Source organism: Pterocles gutturalis, unplaced genomic scaffold (assembly GCF_000699245.1).
Source record: "Pterocles gutturalis isolate BGI_N339 unplaced genomic scaffold, ASM69924v1 scaffold21927, whole genome shotgun sequence".
In the NCBI taxonomy this organism is placed as follows: Eukaryota; Metazoa; Chordata; class Aves; order Pterocliformes; family Pteroclidae; genus Pterocles; species Pterocles gutturalis.
This window is the reverse complement of record NW_010108537.1, coordinates 12,717-39,168: the sequence shown is the minus strand read 5'-3', so window position 1 is coordinate 39,168 and position 26,452 is coordinate 12,717. Positions and strand designations below refer to the sequence as shown.

Genomic DNA, 26,452 nt, shown 5'->3' with positions numbered 1-26,452 from the left:
TTATGGTATAATTCTAAATTGTTTGGTGGCCTTGTCTCCAAACAAACCCCTAGGGACTGCTCTTTTTCTGATTCCTTTGCATTGCTGAGTATTGCCTGCACCTTGTTCTAAGTCCTCTTTCTCGGGACCCTGTGAGTTTGGAGTCCCTGCTGCTGCTGTGTCATCCTCTTTTTTTCTGTGGCATCTCCTGCCACTTTCCCAACACCAGGAATGTATTCACCGCCCTGAAATTAGAACCAAAAGAGAGGGAACACCAAATTATACACAAACAACATAAACAGTGACTTGATGCAAAACCCTTCTGTCAACCAAGGCCACCATAAACACGCAAGGCAAGAAACTCAGCTGCACTGTTTGTATATTGCTGCTCTGCCTGAGTTCCCAGAAGTGTCAGCATAAAGAAAACTGGGAGTACACAGAGCCTTGATCTGGCTGGGTGGGCTCTGAAGCCATGACCACAGCACATAACGCAAGAGTGTGCACCGCAGGGGCCAGTGCTGTCAGAGCTCCCCCAGGAGACCCGCGTCTGAAGAAAACAAACTGATTTAATTGTTGTGCGGCAACCAAAATGTGCTGGGGAAACAACCCCTACAGCGCTTTGTTTTGCTTCCACTCGTCTCTCCTTTATTACTTGAAAAAGCTTCATTACTGTGATTTCTTTTCTCAGACACATGTTCCTCTAACTAGGTTTAGGCTTTGTTCAAACCTCTCAGCCTGTTTGAGGCCTCCATCCTGCAAAAAGCTAAGCACAGTCAGATCTACAGCTCAGTAGTAGGATAAAATAATTAGGACTGTAAAGAGCTTGGCTTATTAATTCTAAAGGTGTCACAGTCAAGCCCCTGTACAGGCACAGGAAAAAATTCACAGTCAGGTCAGAAAGCCGCTGGATATGTATACCTTAGAATTCACTGTCTGCCAGCCTGGTTACAGTGCCCTTATCTCAGTAAGAATGAAAATAAAACATTTAGCAAAAACTGTCCTGTACTCTTTAGCCTCTCAAGCTACTATGCCTATATAAATTAGCTATATGAATCAATTATATGTGGTTGTATATGTATTATATAGCTATGATTAGCTATATAGACCTATGGGTCAGCAGTAAAGAAACACCTATAGTTATCTGTGATGGCCTCTCGTATTTAAACCTCACTCCTTCACTAAAAAGGGAGAAGGCCAGCAATGAAAAAGAAAGGCATAAAATAGTGAATTAGTCTCTGTACCCTACTCATCGGGACCACATCTGATTGCCTGGGCTTGCTGGTTTGAAAGCCCGCTTCAGCCTCTGCAGAAATGGGGCAAAACTATTTGCGCCAGAAAGAGATTAAAAGGGGAAAAAAAATGTTAGCAGACTTCCACGGCAATTTTCATTTCAAAAACAGAGCAGAAATAGCCACCTGAATGCTACCTTCAACCCCTTTTGCCTTGCTTTTGTTAATTAACCAAACCAGGGTGCCCAATGACACTACCTCAAAAGCCAAAGGTGAACAACTATCCTAGAAAGAAAACGTCTCTGGGTTTTCTTAGCTTGAAAGTTCTGCTAAATAGATAATCCACCCATTTCTTACACCAAGAAAACCCATCTCCCTCCCTCCCTTTCAGAAAATGCAAATACTTTGATCAATTCAGACAAAGGATTATAAGCAATCATTTGAAATTGATTTGAATTCTAGCTCAGTCTGCTTGTTTCTTGCATTAGCTTTACATTTACATGTTTTATGTACATTACTGAACTACTTCAAACCAGCTCAATAATTCACTGCCTGGTAGATTTAGCAACTAGGAACAAATCATTTTAAATTATTTCTGTTCCTCCAATCAGCCCCAGACAAGAAATGTCACTATGTTCCTGTTACTAAGCCTGTCTGCTGTAAATAGATCTCTCCATTTTTCAAACAATAAGAATTAATTCAGAATGAATGATTGCAGCTATGCGTGACAACATACTAAAGAGCTTTAGTTTTATAGATATATGTATACATGCAGATAGAAATATATGTGTGTATATGTGTCTAGGTACCTGTGCACATCCAAATTAAAGTACCAGTTGCAGTAAGCAGAGTGCTGCAGTTTAGCTGTACTGCCACTAGATGCAGCCACATAACCTTGCAAAATTTAATACTCTGACCTCAGGGTTACAGAACCCTTTTTTGGAATATCTATGCTTGCAGAATTCTTCCTACAACATTAATAGTATTCAATCCTGAGTGCTGGGGGAAAAAAAATGTAATATGAACAGAATTTTCAATTTTTCTCCTCAATAATTTTGTTCCAAATCATGGCATTGCAAATGCTGATGGGAATCTAACAAATCAGAGCAGAATGAGACTTGTCTATTTGCATGGTTGTTGCCATAGATCCAGACTGGAGCTGACAATATTGAATTACATCGTGTTTTGCTTTCTACATAACAGATCAAGTCGGAATGAAGCACTATGTTCCCAAGTGACTCCCTCAGGATGTAAATGTCTGTGCATGTACGGAACAGGTAAACGTACAACGCCAGTGGTTTCCATTCTATGCCACATCATTTTCCTCTCTGTGTCCCTATACCACAACTCTGGAAACACACGCTTCTCTTTACATATATGGCAAGCAGCACACTAGGTCAGATGACGAAGGATTCCTGCACTCAGAAAATGTTTCTGCTTTATCTACTCTGAACAGATAGCGTGAAGCCCTGGAAAATTCTCTTGTTATTCCCACACCAGCTATCAGACAGAGCTATGCAGGAGTAACGCTGCCTTTAGAACAAAGCAAAACCAGGGAAACTCTCTTCTAGTTTTAGCAGGCGTTATCTGTCCTGTACTCTCCCTTGGTATTTCCTTGGGTGCATAATATGCACAGCACTGGGATATACAAGCACAAGCAGTACACAACTAGATTCCATAAGTAAAACAGATATAATAAACGTACTGCACACTGTTTTAAATACTGTTTTTTATAGTGGGTTGATTTTCCACTGAAGATGGATGAAATAAAGCCTGTTCAGCACATTCAGTGTAAAGGAAAGTGATGCTCAGTGAGCTGCTGTGCACCAGAGTGGAGAATATAATTTAAAAAGCAGATTTCTATTATATATTTTAGTGCCAAATTCACTTGCTTCTGCTTCCTTCCACTGTAAAGATCACATTGCAATTCACAATCTATATAAATACATATAACACACACACACAGCCCCCATTTCTGGTTTATACTTTCCCTCCTTCCTCTTTTTGTAGACAGGAGATGTCTCATTTACGGGCAGAACTGGCCAAGGCAGTTCCCAGGCCTCAAATATATTTTTTACTGACAGCCACTCTGGTAGAATTATATTTACCCATGTTTTGTGTCATTTCTTTCTGTTTGTTTTTTTTAGAAGATGGCAAAAAGGAGAAAGAAAAAAGAAAGTATACTCTGCTCCAGGCTCCACTTTCTGTTTGCTGATGTGATCATATTCTCTTCAACTGCCATTAATAAACTGAACTGAGCAAGATGGATTAAAGGAAAGAGCATCACCAGTTTTTGTTGGTTTAAAGCATGAGGAACATCAATATAATGGCTTCAGAGGAACCCTGCCTAGGGCTAAATTCTGACTTAACTCTCCTGTGGGGTGCTGCAGACAAGATGAAACGCAATGTCTCAACTGAAGGTCCCCAAGCCAGTACAAAGCAGGATAGATGTGGGAAGGCATGGGAGCAATTTGCTCTGCAGCACTCCTTGCTGCACTTCCAGAAAGACACAATGTGTGCCCTTCTTCTGGAACCTAACGCTTATCACAGCTTGTGTGCCTGCAGCAGCAGAGGGGCCTGTCTAGATCCCCAAGGCAGCTGAACAGATTACATCAACAAGGTCCCCATATGAACTGTCAAAAGGTTTCCCTACTCTGTTGCTATCTTTTACAAAGTAAGCAGAAAGAGGTCCCAGCAAGAAGGATTTACCCTGTAGGAGAGTACTCTGAATCTTCCAAAAGCCATAATGAAAATGTTTGTTTCCATCCAAGAATGGTATTGGCAGCAAACTGAAGGTAATTAAACACATTGCCCATTGGCCATACAAATTTCTTCTTTGTAATAAATTCAGAGAAACAAACCCCCCTCTATAACCCAGACATTGTGTTGTGCAACAGGAATTTTTTGGGCTAACTTCTACCCTGCTGTAAGTGCACTGCAATGGGAGTTACAGCCACTTGATGCCAAGACTGTGCTTTGTTCAGTATCTCTCAGATGCTCTGTAGTTCAATTTCATTACCTCATAATTTCTAAGAATTGTCCTGTTTACTGGGAAAAGACCAGTGACTTGGACTGCACGCTTAGTAGTTTCTCCATGAGCAAACAACAGAGAAACCACCTATTATCACTACCTAACCCTTGATTTTATGTCTTATCTCTTTAGATAACTAACATGGCCAAGTTCACACTGTTTATTTTAACTCACTTCCTGAAGGTGATGATTCCATCTGAATTTTTAACCAGATATTCACTCGCTGGCTCCAGTCTCCTGGTACTTCCACCTCCCACAGTCGCTTCTGCTCCTTGGGATTAGTCTGCAAGAATTTCTGGCAAACTGAATAGGAGAAACCAAAGGGTAAAAGCACGAATGAGTGACAAGTACAGTGGAAGAGGGAGTGTATTCTATCCTTTGGAATATCTTTTCTCTTCTTTGGAAATCTTTTCTTCTCTCTTCTCATCTTTTTTTTTTTTCTTTTAGCTGAGGCTTTTAGGAAAAGTCTATGTGGAATGACCTAAACAGGCACAAGTGAATCCTGTCCATCTGCTTCAGTCTGGATTACTTCCTTGTAAGCACAGAAATACAGGACTGGAAATGACTTCCTGAAACACCTTCTTTTGGCACTGCATCACAGAACTACCTCCAGACACTTAGCAGGTTTTAGACTAACAGCAATGCAGGTTTTTTTCATCCTCACTACTCTGCAATGGAAGATGTTTTAATATCTTCCAGCTTTAACCATTGAGAACACTACTCTAATTTCTATTGATAAATAAAACCTTTGTATCAGTTTGTTCTTGGGCCAATACCACCCTCCATTTTACTACTGCTACCCTGTACTCCATTGCTGGGGTTCATTCACTTCTTTGGGTGCAGAAAACAGGAAGTAGGAAGAACTAACACAGGAATAACAGGAGGGCCTGTGTCATATGTACGATCACCTTTAGAAATCATATTCCCATGGATTCCTATCACTGCTGGTACACTGAACATTAGTATAATTTGGATAAACAATCAAATTTAGGTTTGATTATGTTATCGAACTGACATCTGTCTTATTTAGAGGTTTCCTTAGGATGTCTGCAGAGCCTAGAGGAGGCATATGTTATAGGACAAACAGTTAAAAAAATTTAGTGGGGATTTTTGAACTTTCCTTAACCACCGTTCTGTCAATTCCAACTGTACTAAGACAGCAATCTGTGAACACAATTTTCATGCTCTCCTCTGTCCCTTGCAGTTCATTGTACTACAGAATGGGTAATTTATCTTCAGCATTCAGTTAAGTTTAATAATGGGATGTCGAAACAAAAACCCTAATTCTGGTATGTAAACATTTGCCTTACAGTAATATGTGGATTGCTGTCATTAATTTTATCCAAAGATATCCAAACTAAATTAATCATTTCAATAAAAGCTACTGAAAGTAACATATATACCAAAATAGAGATACCTGCTAAATGGCTTTTTACTCCCTTTTATGCCTCTATAGCACATTAAATAATGTGCTAGTGAGAACCGTGCACATTTAGTACAGAAATTTAGAGCAAAAGGTTGCATTCTTTTGTCAAAGTATGAGATTGTGGTTCCAATTAAATGAAAAACAGGCAGTGAGAAGACCTAGAACTACTTAGTGATCTTTTTAAAGTGCCAAATGTTCAAAGACAGTCAATACGAAACAAGTACTTATGTGACTGGATAAAGGACCAAAGCCTAGGTATATGGCTTATCAAATCTAATTTCTTACAAATACAGTATCTACAAGAGCATTATGTGCATAGTGTAGGCTTGACAACATCTTATGATTCTTTTCCTTCTGGTGTCAAATAAAATAGGAAAGTCACTGTCTAGGGCAATGACATCGTTCTACTTCTAAGAGTGAGATAAGACTGCAAATTGTCAAACAATTTTATGCGTCTCACTGTCTTACATAAATATTGGCCTACCTTTCTGCAGGAAATTCCAGATGTCTCAAGAAAAGTAACCAGTTGCACACTTACAACAGTACAGTTCAGACAAGTGCAATGAACTCTCACACAGTTAAGAAAATCCTACCAAGACCATACTGAAATCTATACATTATACATGACCCTTACCTAACGTTTCCACATCAAACGATTTACCTTGATACATGGCAGCAGAAATAGGGCAGCTGATCCCCAAAGCATCCTCAGCAACGAAAGACTGACAGAAATCATGCAGCATTTTCATCCCTAGGCCACTTCTTCTGTATTTTCTCCGGACGAATATAGTATCCAAAACTGGCAGCAAGTAACACTGACTGGTTGTACCATCGCATAGGCTCCCTGAAAGCAAACAGTAAAAAATACATTAATTTGAAAACAAAATTGGTATTGCTGCACCAGCTAACTGCTGTGTGATTCTAGCCGCAAATACTGCCCTGATACCTTTCCACACGCTGTGAGGATGACCTCAACTGAAGTGCATTCGCACAGACAGTGAAACACTTTCCAGGAGGAAGATTTGTGCCATCAAACTAAGAGGACATGCTTAACGTGTGGTTAACAGGTCTCACCATAGTATTTTGCAGACTCCAATTCTTCACAATCAGACCATCTAGGTACACAAGCAACATCCACAGGAAAATTCCCTGAAAAGATATAACTGGGCCATAGCCAAAGAGTCATCAATACTCCGAATGTAATCTCAGGATATTCCTTTAGCTTTTGGCTATTCTGGTCAATCATCCCACAAACTCTTTTTATGAGATCCTCTGAACCCCACAACACATTATGATCTAGACGTTCAGAAGGTCTACGCTGCCTGATGCAGCTGGACAGCAGAGAAGGATTCCAGAGAAAATTCCCAATACTGTTTAAGCTAACAATTTCATAATGACCGCAGGGAGAGAAGAGAGGCTCTCTTGGCCTCTGCATATGTTGCTGTTGTGCCTCCCCCAATGGTACTCTGAAGTATGAAACTTGACTGGCTCCATCATTTACACCTTCCTTCTGAATTTTACTGGTCAGAAAGTTATACAACCCTTTTATTGCATATTCAGTCTTTGATCTCCTAGTTCAGTACATGCCATAGACAACTACACAAAAGAATGCTTCTTGCTTTCAGTTGCTGTTATCTGTCAACACATACCCAAGCGTCATCTTCAAACCTTTGTTGGTAAGAGAACCATACAGAAAGTAAGCATTGGGGCTGCTCCACCTGAAACTGGAAACAGATTCCTAACTCCTCACGCTCACAGTAATTCTGGGCCAGAGGAAGGGAAGTAACTCCCTCAGAAAAGAGAGAAGAAGCTGGGCAGCCCCAACAACCCAGCACATACTAGGGAGGCAGATGAATTCCCAAAGAGGAAAAGCATGTCTGAGAAAGCACCAAGTAGAATCCAAGCAGCAGCTAAACTCATGTCAGCAGCTTAGGTTCAGCCTTACACTGCAGCACACCAAAGTCACCCCTCTGTAGGAAGATGAGTACAGATGTTAACTAAGGCGTTTGGGTATAAAGCCATACACAACTGAGTGTTTTAAGGAAGTACTGTAAGTGCTCCTCTGTAAGTCACTTGATTTCTTCTGAGTGGTAATTTATCACCCAAGTACGTGCTTCTAGTCCATCACTTGAACTACTGCTATCAGTGTTAAACCAGGGTTTCCACTCAGGGACAGACAGTCCTTGCTAATAAACACATTAAGTCAGACACTTTAAATCACGGGGACAGGTGTGGACAAAGTACAGAGTCAAGTATAAGCCTCCAAACTATTAAAACTCAGTTTCCAGTAAAAACTGTCAAAAAAAAAAAAAAAAAAAAAAAGAGAACCAAGGGATTTATTTTGCAATCATGTACAGTAAACTCAAGCTGGAGTCAAGAGAAAGTTGATTAAGAACAGACATTCAGGGTCCAAAATTTTCATGTTCACCCTAAAGAACTTAGTGTCCTATTGCAGGAGGTACATCAGCAATTCACTGTACAACTTCCACACAGTGCAGAATACCATAAAACCAGAACCTCGAACTACCTGACAGCATCAGCATTCAGTCCTGAAGTGAATGACCAACATCCATTCACTAAATACCTACATAGGATCGGGTCACCATAAAAACATCTTGCTTACTCATTTTCATTTTTAGAAAATATTTGTAAAAATTTTATGCTGCTTCTATCCAGGTACATGGCAGTTTAAATAGAAACAGATATCCAAGATTTTATAACAGAAAAAGATTACATTTTCTAACTTTGTTGCTTAAACATCATAAAGATTTGGGTTTTCTTTCTTAACATTTATTAGCATACCACTCAGTCTAGTTTGCAGTGTCTTGAGACATAAAACTTCCATCACTTCACTGAGACCTAGTTCACACTTTCACACATCTCCTTATTGAATGGTTGTTCCTAAATTCCAGTATAAGACTTTTACTTAATAGATGCGTTTTTATTTATCATATTCCTAATCCTAATCTGAGGTCTACTTCTGTTCCTTGAGTTGGTGTCTAGCACCTTTTGCAGAGAGTTGCCAGGCCTGACTTTAGTTACTCTTTTCTAGGATGCCAGTTCAGTAAAGCGCACATGACTACATTTAACTCTAGACCCTGATTCGTCAAGGCTGTAGCTCCATTTTCAGCAAGAATCCACATCACACGTACTCTGCCATACAACAGGAGTATGTAGCTCCATAACCAATCCATTCCCATCCAGTCTTGGTCCACCCTTGCTTAATCAACGTGCACACTTAACTTCAAACACACGTTCAAGCACATTGTTGGAAAGGGATGGTTTGTAGTGGTGTTTATAACCTTTGAATATTTGTAACACATGATGGGTAGGTTACTCTTTTTTTCATGAGCCAAAAAATTGAGTATTTCCCCAGTACCACTGTTAGCTGCCAGCCCAACAGAGATGTTGGATTCCAGCAGTGTTGCACCATACGTTCTAAGAAAGGGACAAATTTTTCTTCATGAAGTAAATAGCTTTAAGAATTCCTGCATGTTGTAAGCGTCCTTATAAGTTTATTATTATCTCATATAGCCTGTCTCCTACAAATCCTGATGAGAGTGCTGTGGAGCAATCCCATGAGTGATTTATGTCTGTGCTCCTAATTTTGTGTTGAGAAGATGACAAAAACTTGTCATGTCTAAAGGCACTGTAAATAAAGAGACCATGAAGCCATTCTTCACCTTGTCCCTGGGAAACATATTAGAAGAGTCATAGCCCACAGCCATTTGGAAAAAAATAAACAAATAAACCAACCTTTGGAACAAAGGGCACTTTGTCTCTAGTTCCCATCCCATAGCAAGGAGGTTACCATAAGCTAATGGTGGCCCAGAGGTGACCACTAGACTCACACATTTGGTTCAGAGGTTTGTTTCATTGTTGAAACACTCAGACTCAGTTTTGAGGTAAGAGAGGAGACAGGGAAAATAAGGGCATTGGCGATGGAGATGGAAGTATTCATCCAGTCTGCCCTTTGAAAGCCTTTGATCTGTTTGGTTAGGTCACGAGTGCCAAATGACCAACTTATGAGCCAGCAAAATGGTAAACAGATATTACAAGGGCAGGAAAGCAGACAGCCATTAGCATTCCCAAAGAGCCACAAACCAGAAAAAAAAAACAACCCAGACCCCACATCCAACAGACCCAAACAAAACAAGGTTGTGCATACTGACTATTTCCCTGCTTTTTTTTTTATGTTTGGACAGGCCTTCAGCAGGCTGAGTGCTTGTATAAAGGGTGGGGAATATTTCTACTGAATAGAACCCAAGGTCAACCCATTGTGTGAGTTTGTATGTGAGAAGGGGAACAAAGGTTCTGGCTTCAATAAAATTAAATGAATTCATGTCTTGACTGGTATGTAGTCATTTAATTTTTTATTACAGCCAGAACCTTCAGTCTGCCTCTGAAACACACATTAAAAATATTATTGCTAGAAAACAGAGGGAGAGAAAAGCAATTATCCAACAAGATTTCAGCTAACTGTCAGGTTAACTTCAATTCTGATGTATTTTTTTTTCTACAAGAAATGCATGCAATCAGAGAAAAATAAAATCCTGTCATCTTTTTTGGGATCTATTTCTAGAGAACACCACCTGGGCCACCCAAGTATTTGAAGAAATTTCAAAGGCTTCTATGAAGAAAGATGGAGAACGGATTTTAGCTTGGGTAGCCACCTCCAAAGACCATCTCTAAGGGTAGCAAAAAGCAGAGACTGGGCCAGGTTTGCTTTGCTGCCTACTTTATATCAGCTTAAGAGTTTTTATAGTCAACTGTTCCCAAACTGTGATTTGTGGAGCATCTCTAAAGAATGAATGAGAAGACAACAATGCATTTACTCCTGGTTCAACCGCATGTTTTACAACCTTCTCAGAGGACCTAATTTTGTTAAGGCTGGTTTGACTCACATCACAGAGAACACTGTATTTCTCCTCACTTTTACTACTAATGTTTGACAAAAGGAACACAGCAAGCTTGGGAAGGGACAAGCTTTGACAATCTGCCTCCTTTTTGTACTGCACACAGCTTGGTCTGCAAGTGGGCAGCTCGTATGTGTTACAGAAACAGTAATACAAAACAGTAGGAAAAAAAGCTGTATATAAAAAAGAGGGTTTGTTCTGCTTTATTCTTAAAGGGACTAAGACACTCCCGGCTCATAGCATCCTCCAACTTCCCTACTGATTTATTTGCATTATGAATTTTCTACATTCTCCTGACTTTTATGTGAAGGTGGTAAAAGTCCATTTTCAGTAATTACTAGTCCTCAGTAAATAAAAAAGAAAAACTTCCAGTGAATTACACGGTCTTGTTGAACAAAAAAACCAGCGTCAGTAACTGTGGTCATTAATCCTACATCACTACACAAAACACATTCTTTTTGAGGTTTTCACACAGATTTAGAGCATGCCATGAAAAAAAATCTGAAAGAAATACTTAAAAGAACAAAAAACAGACCTCAAAACCAAAGTATCTATATGAAGGCTTTCTGCAAAATATTTCACTTTCAGGTTGCTGTTTGCAAAGAAAGGTCAAACAGGAACTGTCATTTCCTGTTGTACCTTTAAGTAGCTCCATTCAGTGAGGTCTAACTCCTCAGCTGTCTAATATGGAAGCCGCTGACATAGATGAAATTGGAGACATTTATCTTGGCACGTGACAAAGTGTCTTATCAGCCTCATTAGTGGCTTAGTACATCTCATCAATCTTTAGTATACCCAGCGGTAAATGCTGCGTGCCTGTCATTGGGCAGGAGCAGGCACATACCAGAGAGGCTAGGGTGATGATCTGTGTAGTCATGAATAAATTTTGTTTTAATAAAGGTGTCTAATGCTCACGAAAAGCGATAGCCTTGAAGAATGAGTCTTCTGTTTATCTACACAACAGGTGCAGGATGGCCAGTGTCAGTAGTTGCCAAATTGTCTCAAAACCTTAACTTGCAGTTACTGCATCTCTGAGCAAGACGGGTGCTCAACACCATCTGTCCCTCTCTAGCTAGACTATCAAAAAAGATCCAGTTAAGGATGTTCATAAGATAGATGAATGTGTGGAACTGGACCAAAATTACCAAGTTCACTTTGTACAGGCCACCTAGGAACTGGCAAATGGAAACGACTTCACAATATTGCCAAGATAGTTAATTTGAATCACTGAAGTCCATTGAAAATGTAGTTTGCATAACAGCACAGTAAATCTGTAACAAAGATGGAACAGACTCTCTCCTCCTTGGTCACCGTTTCTAGGATTCGCTCAGATGACTTATGTTCGAAACAGCCATGCTCCACAGATCTGTTCTAGCTTATTTGGCTCCACTGAAGCATGCTTTTTGTCATACTGTAGATAATGAAAAATTCACAGATGAAAAATACAGTTGAATACAACATCATAATGACAGTCTCAATTACCTAGCGAAGAAAATAAAACTATAAAGAATAGCCAGGTAATTGCAGAGCATGGAAATAAAGGGAATCAGAACCACACTGTGAGCACAAAACAAAATAATTTCTTCCTAGGACTATAAGCTGTAACAGAGGTTCAGCACAATATAAAATCCTGTACTTAAAACTGCCCCTACTAAATGTTCTGCCCAGGACAGTAAAAGGAAAAAGAACCTATGTTATGACAAAAAAAGTTTAAAAATAAATTTCTAAAACAACCATGTGAAACACAACTTCTAAGAGAAAATATTTATCTTAGCCTGTTTTGGACCTAAGAGAAAGTAGAGACAATAGAGTCAGCCAGAGAATGGCTGGCATGAAATTGAAATCACAGAACTTCAGAAAGAGGAATTATTTTCTAAATGTACACAGCAAATAGCAAAAAGGGGCAAAAAATAATCAGTTTCAAGCTTCCCGAAAAGGCTTTGGCAAAAGACTGCAGTAATTTGTGACACAGGCCAAAAACTAACAAATATAGCTGCCCAGAGGAAAAAACCACTGGCAACAAAAGACAGATGCTGACAAAGCTGGACTTGAAGAATTTGTATTTTATGTGGACCTGTTTTAAAACCAAACTGTGACTCTCAACTTACTCAGAAACAGTTTCAACTTGGCTAATACTCCACCCATAACAGACTACTGTGCAAATTTATTTTACTGAAGCATGAATCATTATAGCCCATACAAGTGTCTCCTTCCAAAAGCTTTGCTCAGAAATATTTACGGACTTAAAGAAAAATGTACTATGGCAATTGAAGTGTTTGACAATTACAAACCAGTTCAATATATACAAGATTCCTTTATCATAGGCTGAGACTTGATTCATCATTGATAACACAGTAGCATAGTACCAGCACAGTGGTGTACAAGCTACATCTTGGTGTGAATAAGGATTTTGCACATCCTAAGGCAACAGAAGAGCAGAACATCTCTTACGGTTGCTGGCCTTTGAGGCTCTATCAGAGAGGGCACCTCCAGACTGTCCTCTGGAATCCAGAGCAATCCACACCTGTACAGCTCTCGAGCTGTCTCTTATTCTCCTCTTTTGGACAGATGACTACTGATTGCTGACTTGAACAATAAATTTACCTCCAAAAATACCAACTTCTCTACGTTAAAGCTGCTGGTATCAAGATTATACCCATGAGTCTTAAACACAGACTGGTAACCAGGTCCTGCATGGGGGTACATACTCAACTGCACACCTGGAGTTATTCTAATGAAGCCTTTTCCACTCTAGACTGGTTAATAACAATGTACCTGCATTAATGCAAACTATTTAATAAAAGACCTTCACTAAAGCTTATACTGGTGCAAGTATCCCTGAAGAATCAAATACATAGTTCCTTTTCTATGCTAGTTAGTCAATTAATAATGAAATCAATTAATCATCATCCTTTCAGCTACGAGTACCACAATGGACAAACCATTCCAGGACTGATCTAGTGCATATACCTTCCTCTACACAACCCAACTCCGTCTTATGCACCCAAGGGCACTGTCACTTCTCACCACCAGCCACTCCTGATACACCGGTTTTCCACTCTGAACCATATTCCTTTTTTCAGATACCATTCTTTCCAGGATGCAGTCCTCCATTCCGTAGGAAGGCCCTGCATTCTCTGTTTCTAGATGTACAACCTTCTACCTGGCTGCATTAAAGCATGTTTTATTGGAATAAGCCAGTACCTCAGATCACTCAATGTAACTGAGAATAGAGTTTGGAGCCATCACGTTTGAATGAAAGTAATATGGACGGCTTCCAAATTCTGGGAAGGTTTGTTCCCCCAGATTCATTCTGAGAGAGATTTGATATAAAAATGTGACTGAGAGCCAGGATTATTTATACTGAAAGATAAACAAAAGGATTACATTTCTAGCTATTAGGAACCAATGGAAATGTCTCTCTAAAATGACTTTACCTTTCCTCTTGACTGAGTAAAAGGCAACAGCCTCGCCATCTCTCCAGAGTATCTTGGCATACTCGGTGGCAGAATGAGGTAGAAAGAATGCATCATTAGCTGAACTCCCTTCCAGCATTCCAAAAATAATGTAGTTCAGAACAAAGAGGACAATCCTCTCTCCCAGTGTCTGGACCTTAGAGAACAAACAAAAACAGACCAAAGAAAAATGAAGCAGAGAATAGTATTTTGCATTTCATAAAAGGCTTCAAAATTAAAAGGGGCTGGCAAGGAGGAGGTCAGGAAACATGTACACTTAATTTGGGGAAAATACCTCATGAATTGGTTCAGATAGAATAACAAAACAGTTTTTCCCAGTGTTCCACCCTATATCCAGAGGGATGCAGAATAATTCAGTAACAATTTATAAAGTTTGACATATCTTCTGTTGTCACAATGAGGAATTCTAAAGCAGCAGGAAAATAAGTAGCTTGATTGTAGTCACAATTAACTAGTCACAGATTTGGAAACAGGATCAAGGCAATCTAATCCTACCCAAAAGTGAAATAAAGACGGGATTCACTGTGTTATCCTGGTCACCTCTCCCCTATTACCTGTCTTACCACAGATTCAAAGAACTTCAGTGGGCCAGGACCTTACAGAGAATACAGTATGTCCCAAACAGCTTATAACCCAGGTGTACCATGAACAATTGGTTTTTACGCCATGTGTCTTACTAGACAACCGACAGGACAGGGAGATGGAGGAATATAAAGGAACAAGATCATATTGGTCATCAAGGTAAAGAAGTGGTGCCAACAAGCTTTATATGAACACTGAAAAAGAAAATGCGACTTTCCACAAATAATGAGAATTTACCTCTATGCAATGAGCTAGAAGAGGCAAGTTTTCTATTTTCAGTTATTTTTGCATTCTCTGCTAATACAGCAGATGCTTGAAAGCCTGAAAGCTTGTGTTTCTGCTCCAAGTTCTATCTTGCAAGGATTTGTATCTCAAAATCCCTCCAGTTCAGCTACCCACAAAAAGCCTACTTAATTCAGTGAATAAACTCTATTTATGGCAGTGATAAGGTAACAGAATCATTAGGGACCAAAACTGGACACAGAAGGTTGGGTAGGAAATAGGGACTGACTTAACGGCCTCATGGCAACACAAAGCTCACATGCAGTAAGCAACTGACTTCTTAGGTGAAAACAGATCACAGGCTACCCAAATCTCTCAAATTACAAAAAAAGTTGTTGTACCCTACTCAGATAATTTCTTTGGAAAAAGAGTAACATATATAGAAACTATTAAATAACCATTTTATAAAAACAGCATAATATAAACATTATCCAAGGCAAGAAAGTAATAACTAGCTAGATAAGACACTGTTCCAAAGGTTAGTAACACCTCCCATCAGCCAGTCAGTCAAGCAACACTGTAATGTGAAGAGTTATTGCTAATGTAGTAATTCAGTTTATCTGATTATTTCTTTAGTAGGCAGTGAGGGTAAACTCAAACCAAAAACTCATAAATCTCACAGATGAATCATAAACTGCATGCACAAAATTGTTTAGAGAGGGTTAATGCGCATGTCACTGTGCCAGGGGAGACACGTGAAGTACTTGATGAGCCACATAGCCCAGATCCCACAGGTTATAAAGCATGAGCCACAGGACACCAGAGATAATTACACATGATTATTCCAGCTGGAAAGTTCCAGGGTAGGGTAAAGGCAACTGTTTAAAATAGCATCCTTACCAAAATTAGTCCATCTCTAGAAGGATCAGCTGTCTTCACTACATCTTCAACAGGCCACCAACACTGGTTCAAATAAACTGCCAAAACTACAGAAAGAAAAAGACAGGGGAACACATTACCTGCAAATAAATATAAAGTTGGTTTGGAACCACAAGCAGCCTCAGATCTACATCTCCCTCCAGCTGACTCCAGTTTGATCCACTTGAGAGAGCAGAACAATGACTGTATTTCAATTTCACCTCCTAATTCCCTTGATATCCAATTTTCAGTACCACACGAAGCATCGAGTGAAAGTAATTTTTCTCATGAATTGATGTGACTTTGGCATAACAACCTGTGTGCCACACAAATAAAGCACTTCCTGCACAATATCTGTCCAGCAGCACAGTAAGCTTGAGTGGCATTTGGGACAAAGAGTGCTACCTAGCTAAAGGTCCATTTTTGACGTTTCTTCCAGACTTTCCTCTGTCCACACACATACATGCCCATATTTGTACCCACGCAAGTCAAACACAAAAGTTTCCATACCCACTTTATCACAGAGCTTTTCAGCTGCCTGATTGAGTTTCTGTATATCTACAGACTCCTGAATTTCTGCATGGCAGAAATATTCACGCAGTTTGAACGCACACAGAGAAGTTTCTATCAACAAAGGACTGACATATGCACACATAAGGAAGATACACTTTGTCCTGAAGTGAAAGTGTACAACCAACCTACACATAAGTCGGGTCCTTGTGTAGGTGCTATCCAAAACTTGCACCCCACTTCTTCCCATCCTTCCTGAATTTTTCACGTATTCACATGTTCAACTACAGAATTCACTGCCTGCCATTGTAGATCTTTACAAAAGAAAGACTGAAGCAGCAACAGTGACACTGAAATTGCTCCCAAGCTCACAAGTTTTAACACAGGGTCATTTCAAAGATAATAGAATAGATTTTAAGGGTTTAGATGAGGTTTTAGAATAAACACAGGAATTTGATCATTTATGGCCACAACACATCAAGTAGCAAATATTTCAGCAAAAATAATTTTTATTATCCATGTAGTGGTGACATCCACCTAAAGAAAGCACATGACCACAATTTTGGGAGTGCTCAAGTACACCAATATCTTTACTATCTTCAAATAGGTCAGCTAGCAGCCCCAGTTTTAGACAGCGAGGTCAAATATAATTTAGGAAGTATGTTGCAAAGTACAACATGGAGTTCACACCTCTTGAGACTTTAGAGAGTGCACGGTCTACTGGTTTTCTAAGCTACCCAACCAGGGACAAACATAAGGAAGCTAAAAACCATCTACACGTTAGAGACAAATTCACACACAAGGAAGTGAAATGGCTTTAACAGGATTTACCATTTACCCATTTTAGCCTCAGGTTATACAAATGTCACTGAACTAAGTGCGCAGGTTAGTTACTGGTTTTGTTTCTGACTCTTACAGCTCCTGCTGGCTTTAACGCTGGAGATTCCACTTAGCTAACTTATATTCCAAATAAATTATTAAAGCACGAGCCAAAAAGTATTACACTTTGTGTACCAGGCTAACAATGAAGAAAGTATCGCACGCAAGGGCAGATGCCTGTTTAAACCACCAGATTCAACTCATTAAATATTATGCACTTACTTCCCTGGGAGTTTCATACTCTTTCTGTGATGGATTCAATCTGTTCCCTCAATCCCTTCACTCTGCTTTCAAATGCAAACAGCCACTGCTCCATTACACATCCATGAAACATGCAGCTACAAAGGGAGCTGAGTCAGACAAAGGGGACATGATGGGCCAAACTGGCTTTAATGGGAGCTGCACAGAGGTTTGGCACATAGTTCAGACACACACAGCACACAGTAAAGGTCAAAAACGTTTTAAAAAAATCTTTTGAGGAAAATAGGAAGATGCATAGCCATGTTCTAAGGAGCTACTTTTATAGAACATTTACTGTGCTATTCAATAATTTAAATGTGTGGAAGGGAACACTAGTTGACATAGCAACTGTCACATCACATTACTTGAGCAACCTTATCTATATGGATGCCTTCCTTGGAGGAAAAACATTTCTCCAGATTTCACACAAACATATGTACTTTGCTTTTTGTTACAATTTTTCAAGTCAACATCTGGTCCGCAGTTAAATCCATCCATGCTTCCCCATCTTCTAATTTTCATTTTATAATCAACTTTGAGGAACACTATTTCAAATGCAAACATGTTTTGTGAGACCACATGTTCCTTCACTCTCCTTTCCCAGTTGTTATTTCCAATACATTCAGTTATGCTCACCTGATTATAAGAGATCAAGTTCTTGCCAAGTGTAAGTTACACACATCACCTGAACCCTGTGAATCACGATGTACATGATTACAATCATCTTGCAAGACGTGAGGTGCTTCATCTTGCAATTGCAAGACTGGGTGAAACGGATGAAGTCCAATCCATTTCAGCTCCCCATTAATGCAGTATATACATGCTCAGCTGGGTGGCTTGCCCTGGAAGCACTCACTTGCTAAACCTCAGTACTTTGATCACTTGCAGTCAGACAAACATATTCAGAGTGTTGCAAGAAGCTGAAAGCCTGCGAAGCACACGATTCCATACCACTATGGGTATTTGGAATACAGCACTGAAAAACACTGAGTTGAATTAGGCACTAAGTATAATGCAGTTGTGATTATGAAATGTCTCCTTTTGCTAGGCAAACATGGATCCCTTCCCAACCCAGGTCTGGATTATATTTTCACTTTCTAGTCTATGCTGGCCAAATGTTCCCACACTGGTGTGCAACTATTTGAATGAAACGTGCACATCAGGACTCCACACACAGAGTAAAGCAGAAAAACTAAAGCAACATCCAGCTTGGTACTTCTTTTTCCCCAGCCTTCATCTGAATTGCTGAAATGCATCCCTCAGTCACAAACTAAATTAAAGGCAACGCTATATATGAGAGATGGAATTTGAGTTTGTTTAACAAATATACAATGTACCAGTTCTCTTCCTTAGTGTCATCTTTACCTTAATTTCGGCAGTATTTCAGACTGATGACACACTTACAGAGGGTGTTTTTTGCCAGATTTCCACCTTGGAAAGAGAATGGTAAACTACTCCAACAAGTAGCTCCATGCAACTGGGCCTAGGTCAGCTCTGATAATGGAGAAAGCTCCGAGATCCTATATTAAACTGCATTCTGCAACGCTGACATACCCTGAATAGCTGCGTCCCCCACTCCCCTGCCTTTAAAATGGAATAACAGTGTTTTTCTCTCTCCTTTGAGTCTTATCAAAATAAATATGTTAAAGCTTGGGAGGCATGCAGATGCTGCAGTAATGGCAGCCATTCAAGTGTCTACATAGTTATCTTTCCTGCAACCAATTACTTTTTTTTTTCCCTAAAATTCAAGTTTTACTCAGTGATTTGTTGCAAATGTCTTGTGATAAATGTTCCATGGCATCTAACAGTTACTGTGAATTATTATATACAGCATACAGCAAATGTCACAATAGGGCATGTTTATTTAGTGTTATAAAGATGCTAATCACCCATCCTATGCTCTGTAAGCCCTTACAACACAATTTACGTTCTCATAAAAAATATCTGTACAGATATACTAATAGAACAGAACACTCAGCCCATCAAAAATAAATTAAAAATGCTCCCAACCAAGACCAAGTCCTATGGAAAAGCTACCATACCCATTTTCTCCTTGAATTATGCAGGTCATTTCAGACCACAAGCTACACATCACTTCTGGACAACTCATCTGATCAAGGTGAGCAGATATAAATCTCAGTGTTGAAATCAACCCCCCTGTAACCTATGTTCAAGAATTAAACACCATCAAACTTTAAAGCTCTTCACAGGCAAACCTGTAGCTAGGCTGCTAAATTCTGTATTTTTCCAGACTCTAAATTATTAGAATTTCAAATATAAATTATTAGATTGGCAATATTTTCTTTGGAAACTGTGGGAAAATATGTATAGTACAGTGAATATTATTTAATAAGTATTATATATGTCATTTTATCTATGTAATACTTAACCATTATAGGTATAAACACAAATGAAGCTGAAGAAGAGATCCCATCACATACGAACATAAGACATACAAGGTATTCAGCTTTCTCATTCAGATTAAGGTACTGCCCAGGTGTGTGGTTAACCCCAGCTATTGTCAAGGCTTTGTACAGAGTTCATTTTAGGGGCTGAGGGATGTTGGGGAGCCACCAGGAGCAAAGGTGGAGATGTTGGAGCAAAGCTGAAGGAACTGATGGTGTCAGGAATAGAGGTGGAGACAAGAACTAAATTGAAAATGCTCTAGCCAGGGTTTTGGCAGTCGCCAGTCAGTCGAACCACTGGAGCTGAGGAGGGTTGTGGCTCTTGGGAGCAGTATGATGAGTCTCAGAGCATCACGTGAACTGTGGTAGAACCAAGCAACGTGGATTCTAACACTTCTTGCTGCTTCACTATCCACACCAGGACCTGAGAAGTACACAGCTAAACATGCCCTACATACTTATGAGCTGCATCTTCTATTCTGTTTCCAAATTGCTTCTCAGTAAAGCACCTCTACCCCAGCGTATTCTGGGACACCCTTGGCTGCCTTCCCTCGCTGGGCTTCAGAAATGTCCAAATGAACTGCAGGAGGAAAAATCAGTGAGCCACGTTTGAGTTACCAAGACTTAACACCAACAAAACTGAATTCATAGAGCAAAACATTTGGTGCAGAGAACCTGACGTTCACAAATTCTAGCCTAGTGCTGAAAACTAAAAGCCCTTTAGAGGTTGGGGCACACCAGAGTGGTTCCGGAGTGCATCCTCTAATTTAATTTCAGCCAAAAGTAATCCAGTTCACGTACTCCAAGACCGCTCCTTGATATGAACTGAAGCGCAGTACAGGGGGGCAACCAGGAGATTTGCTTCTAAGAGAACTCCTGGCGTGAGCTAAAACTAAAACGCAGATGCACCAGACAGCACATGAGAAAGAGATCAAGTACAAGAAGATTGTTTTTGCTCTCCCATCTGGATAAAACTCAAGTTCACTAGAAAAGTGTAAAGCTCAAGGGAGGAAAAAAAATCATGCAACCTGTTTAGTGTTTTAACTTTCTGCCCACGTCCTTAAGGAACAATGACTAAGTTAATAAATATTGCTTTCCTCTGAAGGATTTGCTTTTGAAACAATTTGATCTATTCACTGGTCAGAGAAAAAGGTCATATAGGTAAGGAAATCCAGACGGACTTGCCACATTAACACAGTCTGCTGCCTTCAGAGTCAATTCCAAATCTGTTGGAACTGGGGAAAAAATATTTGGACAAAATACTTCAAACCTATCTACCCATACGTATAGGGATGCACAAACATGTACACACATCCCAGAAGACTTTAGAGAACTAATGAAAATTTATTAAAACTCATCTAAAGAAAAAAATCACATCAGTCAAATTTGATGTGTATAGGAAGGCTGGCCACATGTTTATAGCATATAAAATCCATAAACAAAGAGCTTCCAGTAAAATCCTTTAAATCATACTTTTAAAAGGAAATATTAAAAGCCAGATGATGTAGGTGTTACTTAAATAGCGAGACTTACTGATCTCTCTGAGACCGTTTCTGTGTCTATGGGCTTGGGACCCAAGACAACATTTTGCAAGGGGGTGACAGTAGTCAGTCAGTCTGTTGTTTATAATACAATAAGGAGTTTATTCTGCTAGGTTTAAGCTTTTAATGTAGACAGTTATCATATAATTTAGGCTCCAATGTGGACTTGTTTGACTTGTCCCTGTGGGAAATAATTTTTAATTTGTGCACATGTATCTCATTAATACTTGTTGTTCCTAATACTATTAGATCATTTAACTGAAGATTTGTGCTAAATGCACTGTTTTCACCTGCATTTATCTTGTAATTCTTAATTTTCACATTGTAGTTGTTAGAGATCCCCATTCCTCTTGTGCAGCCTAAACTAACTTAATGCTGTTTACAAGTACATTCCTTTGAACATGAGTCAGTAGGTATGCACAACTGCACCCACTGAGCAAGTCTGGCCTCCTCCAGTGTAGACGCGTCTCTCCTTTATCACACCAGTGCCTACCTCTATTCTGAAAAACCTTAATGGAATATATAAACTAATGTCAGGAAAGTAATTCTGTATCAGTAGTTTTAGAGGGACCAGAGAATTGTTCTGACTACACTTGAAACCTGGAAAGGTCTCCTACCTTCAACTATGTAAAATCACAACCCATTAGCAACCGTCCAACCAAAATTGTATGTAAAAGGAGCTGGAAAACTTTGCAGAGTTCACCTCTAACCACAGATTATTTTAATCTGTTTCTTGTTCTTATGAAGAAATTTCCTGGTTACAGGGTTTGGACTGAACAATGAACACTTAGTTACACTAACAGTACCTGTTCTAGGAGTGTAAGATCATTACCTGAGACACTTTAGAACCGAACATAGAGTACTATACTTCTTAGCTTTGCCTTTGTTGGATTAAGAACACTGGCTATTAAAGCCTTGCAGGTGTAATTTGTAGCTCATCTTTAAAAAGAAAAAAAAGTATGTTTTTAATGACAGATGTCATTGGTTTGCTGCCACATTTGGAAGCTGAAAGTTTAAGAGGTTTCATGTGTTCTGTATTCCCTAAGTGACACAACAGGTCAACGCATAGGTTCATGTCTTTGTTGCAGATGTTCCAAAAATTCTATAGCCCGTTCTTCACAACAGCTCCAATACTCCTCATTTAATCTGGGTGGGTTGCAACCTGGGCTTTTGGTACTGTAAAGCTGGAGTCAAGCTTCCTGTTAATGACAGTGGTATGAAGGGTTGTTACTTATTTTTTTCACATTTTTTCACATTCCATAGTTAAAGACACTTGCCTAAGAGAGTAAGAGAAGATACTGCAATCCCGATAGCAGGACAATAAAACTTAGATACAATTATTGACCACATCTTAATAACCTGTAAGCAGCAGCTCATGAAAGAGGAACACCAGCAGGCACATGCTGACTTCTACTGCCTGTAACACAACTGTGGCGTATCCCTGTCAGGCTGACGCATGGCTGTAACAGGGAAACACCAGCATTAATAGGGGTAAGCAAGGCAAAGCTGGTAGAATTTAAAGAATATATTGGGAGAACTGCCAAATAAAATGGATTTAACTCAACTCCTGAGCATGGTCTCACTCCAAATTTACCCCTCACACACCAGCACTGGAAGGAGAAGGCAATTAAACCTAGGACTGAAGAAGATAGCATAAAGCAAAAATAACATTACTAAGAATCAGTAAGACCTAATACAATTTCACACACATATTTGCTCTTGTTTAAGGATTTCAGAATTCTATTCAAATTATAATGCATTAAATTTCACATCATCCTGAATTAGAAAAACATTATCCCATTGAACAAACTCAGAAAGAATAACAGATTTACCCAAGGTGATTTTTCAGCTACCGGCAGAGCTATGCACAGAATTTAAAAGCCGATTGTCAATCCTCCCTCTAATTGGTAGCTCACCAACACAAATCCCTGACAGGTAAACCCGAACCCACTTCATAATCAAAACAAAACCCAAAACATTTAAATACAGCAGACCATCTTAAAAGTAAAGAAAATGCAACTACTCAAATTTCAAAATATTTTGACCAATTCTAACCTGTCTCTTTATCCTTTGGATCAGTTAACAGCAACATTTTGCAAGTAGGATTATTTCGGTAGAGAGGGACAAAACACACACAGGAATCTTCAAGTTTAACCTAAAAAACAAACAAGCCCTGTAGCTGTTTGTACTGCAAAGCTGGCAAGAAGTATTTCATGTATCAGACACACTTATGGTATGTTTTACTAACGTGCATGACATACGCTTAGCACAACACCCTCTCAATTCTGAACTTCAAGGCACTGAAACATACATAATATTCTAACATTATCAGTAAGTAATGTTAATTTAAAAGAAATCAAGCTACCGAATTTAGTGAAGACTTTAATGCCAGCTTACTATGATTAGCACATAACCTGGCTTTGAACACTGTTTCATGCAGACAAATGGTGTTATGAAAGACCAGACACATCAAATAAAAACAAGTAAAACTTGCACTTCTTACAGCATGGTCCAGCTGAGTACTTGTGGTGTTTTGCAAACAATGAATTAAGCCTCAGGGTACAGGGAGTATCAAAGCATTAGGGCAGTGCCTGGGCAGTTTATCTGTGAGGCACAGGGAGGGTAGATAATTGGCACAAGGTGGTTATGTTGCAGGCAAAGCTAAAATCAAAATGTAGCTCTCAAGCTCTCCGTCTTAGACTAAACTTCTAAATGATGTGACACATAAACACAAAATTACTGTGCTCAAACAGCTCTATATGCATGGAGATGACGATTTCCATATGAATATTGCAAATGCTCTCATGTAAGTTTAGGTACAGGCAAAGAGCGTGCATAATTTAGCACAGTATGTACTGTACTTTCAAAAAATCTGGTTCATTGTATATGTGTGGGTGTGCCTCTCTCTCTAATTGCACCCATTTGTCAGTTTGCAATGAAACTCAAATCAGTCATGTGATACATTTAATACTTCTTGGTGCATGGAAGGAGTAGTTTGAATATGGATTATTCAAGATAACAACTTTAAGTTAAAACTAGTGTTTGTTAGTTTATGAGTGCCAGAATCCTGGGATCATCTATGCAACCACTGGACACCAGGAAAAAAAAATGAAAACTGCCTGAAATCTGTATTCATGAGCTTCCCGAAATCTCAGTATGTTCTGGGGATTCAGTCGTTCTTTGAATGCTTCAAATGTAACAGCATCGATGTCATTACGGCTTCTGGGAGCATCACTATAATGAAAAGGCCAGTACTATTTCCAATACTGCTATGATTGTTATTTTGTTTTATAACGTAATGTGCACTTTCACAGGTGCTAACAACATCAGCGTGAGCCAAGCATAGCTTTCTGCGTGTGAACGCTGCCAATGCGCTTCCATCCTGGCTTGCAATAATCCTTGCTATTCGTGTACCAAATGCTTGACCAAAGACCCTGCCATACCTAAAAGAAGTTCTGTGACCAGAGCAAGTGGCTGACAGCCACTTAACACTTGCTAATAATTATTCATGGTTGCCAGTCCTGCCACTTAAAACCTGCTTTAATTCAGACCCACAGAGAGAAGGGGAAAAAAAGAAAAAAAAAAAGCCTGGTAACTGCAGCCATTATTCAAACACCAAAATCCTCATCTTTCAGGTAGGTATATAATAGAGATTGTTAGCTCAGATAGTCACTGGGGATGGGAGCTTTACCTTATTACATTTAATTTATTTTTAATTACAAAATATCAACATTCTTTGAACTATTCATTGTAGAGTATAAGGAAAAAAACCAATATAGCAAGAACATTACCATTACTTATGTCCTTGACTAGCTGTCTGACTGCAGATTAGATTAGACCTGAATTAAATGAATGCAAAGAGAAATGTGTTGCTATGAGACTCAAATCAGTCATGTGATATATTTAAGGTCTGATGACAAGCCAGAAAATCAAGACAGTTCTGAATCAAAAGCCAGAAGTCCACCTTTAACTGATCTCACTGGGTCCAGCTGTTTCAGGAATACACATAGCACTGCTTGGGATTTTAACTCACCCTCCCTTCTAATGGAACAGCAAATGAGCTTCTGAAAGTACAACCAGGCACAAAAGGCTGAGGTAAGGACAAAGAAGCCCTAAACTGGGGGATCTGTGGATTTTCAGGTTTGTTTGTATTTAACCCTACATGGTCCACTAGAGGGCATTAAAAGAGTATTTAAAGCTAGTTACAGCTCAAAGATGAAGCTACCCACCTGAAACAGTGTTTTTCTGGAAACTACTGCATATTATTTTCCTAAATTGCAGAAAAGACACCATATTCCAAACATTTATTTCAACTAATCCACTTACTGGCTTGATAGTACTATAACAGCTAGCCCAGCACACCTTTTATGATCTAGAAAATGTCTAGAATTAAAGGTTTTATAGGTTGACTGAAGTCAGAATTTTTAATAGGCCTGGCTCAGCCATCTCCAATGCATTCCCCAGGTTGCTCAGGAATGCGCCCTAAAGCATTGGCACCTACAGCATTTATACCATCTATCAATCACAGCTGATCAGAATTGCTTTGGGAGAACCCATATTCAAAATTATCAATGTAAGTACTAGAAAAAATGGAAACAAGATAACCTATATCACAGTAGCGATGTAAACTGCACAGTAGGGGCAGAATACAGAGGTGTGCCATGGTATAAACGTCTATCAAATTCACTTTTGATTCAGTCCTTTAAGGAGGCAGGTCACAATGCAAAGATCAGCTAAATCCTTCAAACCCTCATCCATACTCAGGGGGTTTTGGACTTGTAGTTTAAGCTTATCTCTCATTTACAGCATGCAGACTATTTGAAATAATGCAGAATTTGCTGATTTTAGGAGATTTGTAATCCAGCCACACCAGTTTACCCCTATTCACAGACAGACTATGAACACAACCAACAAACTAGTTTGCAAGTACCTAACTTGCAGTATAAAAAACATTAGTCTACTACCTCTTCTCCTCCAGGGATCGAAAAAACCTCAGGAATGGACGATGATTTCTTCAAGAGTTTTTCATAGTATGTTTCAGCATCTACTTGCAGAACCTCCGGATCTCCTGTTAATGTATCTACCAAGTAAAGGCAAC

At 39.3% G+C, this 26,452-nt stretch overlaps 1 protein-coding gene across 1 annotated transcript; it reads right to left on the bottom strand.

The window, feature by feature from the left end:
• On the bottom strand, positions 1-26,452 carry FAM169B (family with sequence similarity 169, member B; the record flags this gene model as incomplete). Its single annotated transcript, XM_010072678.1, is given in 9 exon segments — positions 1-165; positions 168-224; positions 1,221-1,282; positions 4,414-4,542; positions 6,327-6,509; positions 14,019-14,193; positions 15,762-15,847; positions 23,410-23,509; positions 26,319-26,452. Coding segments are annotated over 9 exon segments (1,091 nt in total), but the record flags the coding sequence as incomplete, so codon positions are not given.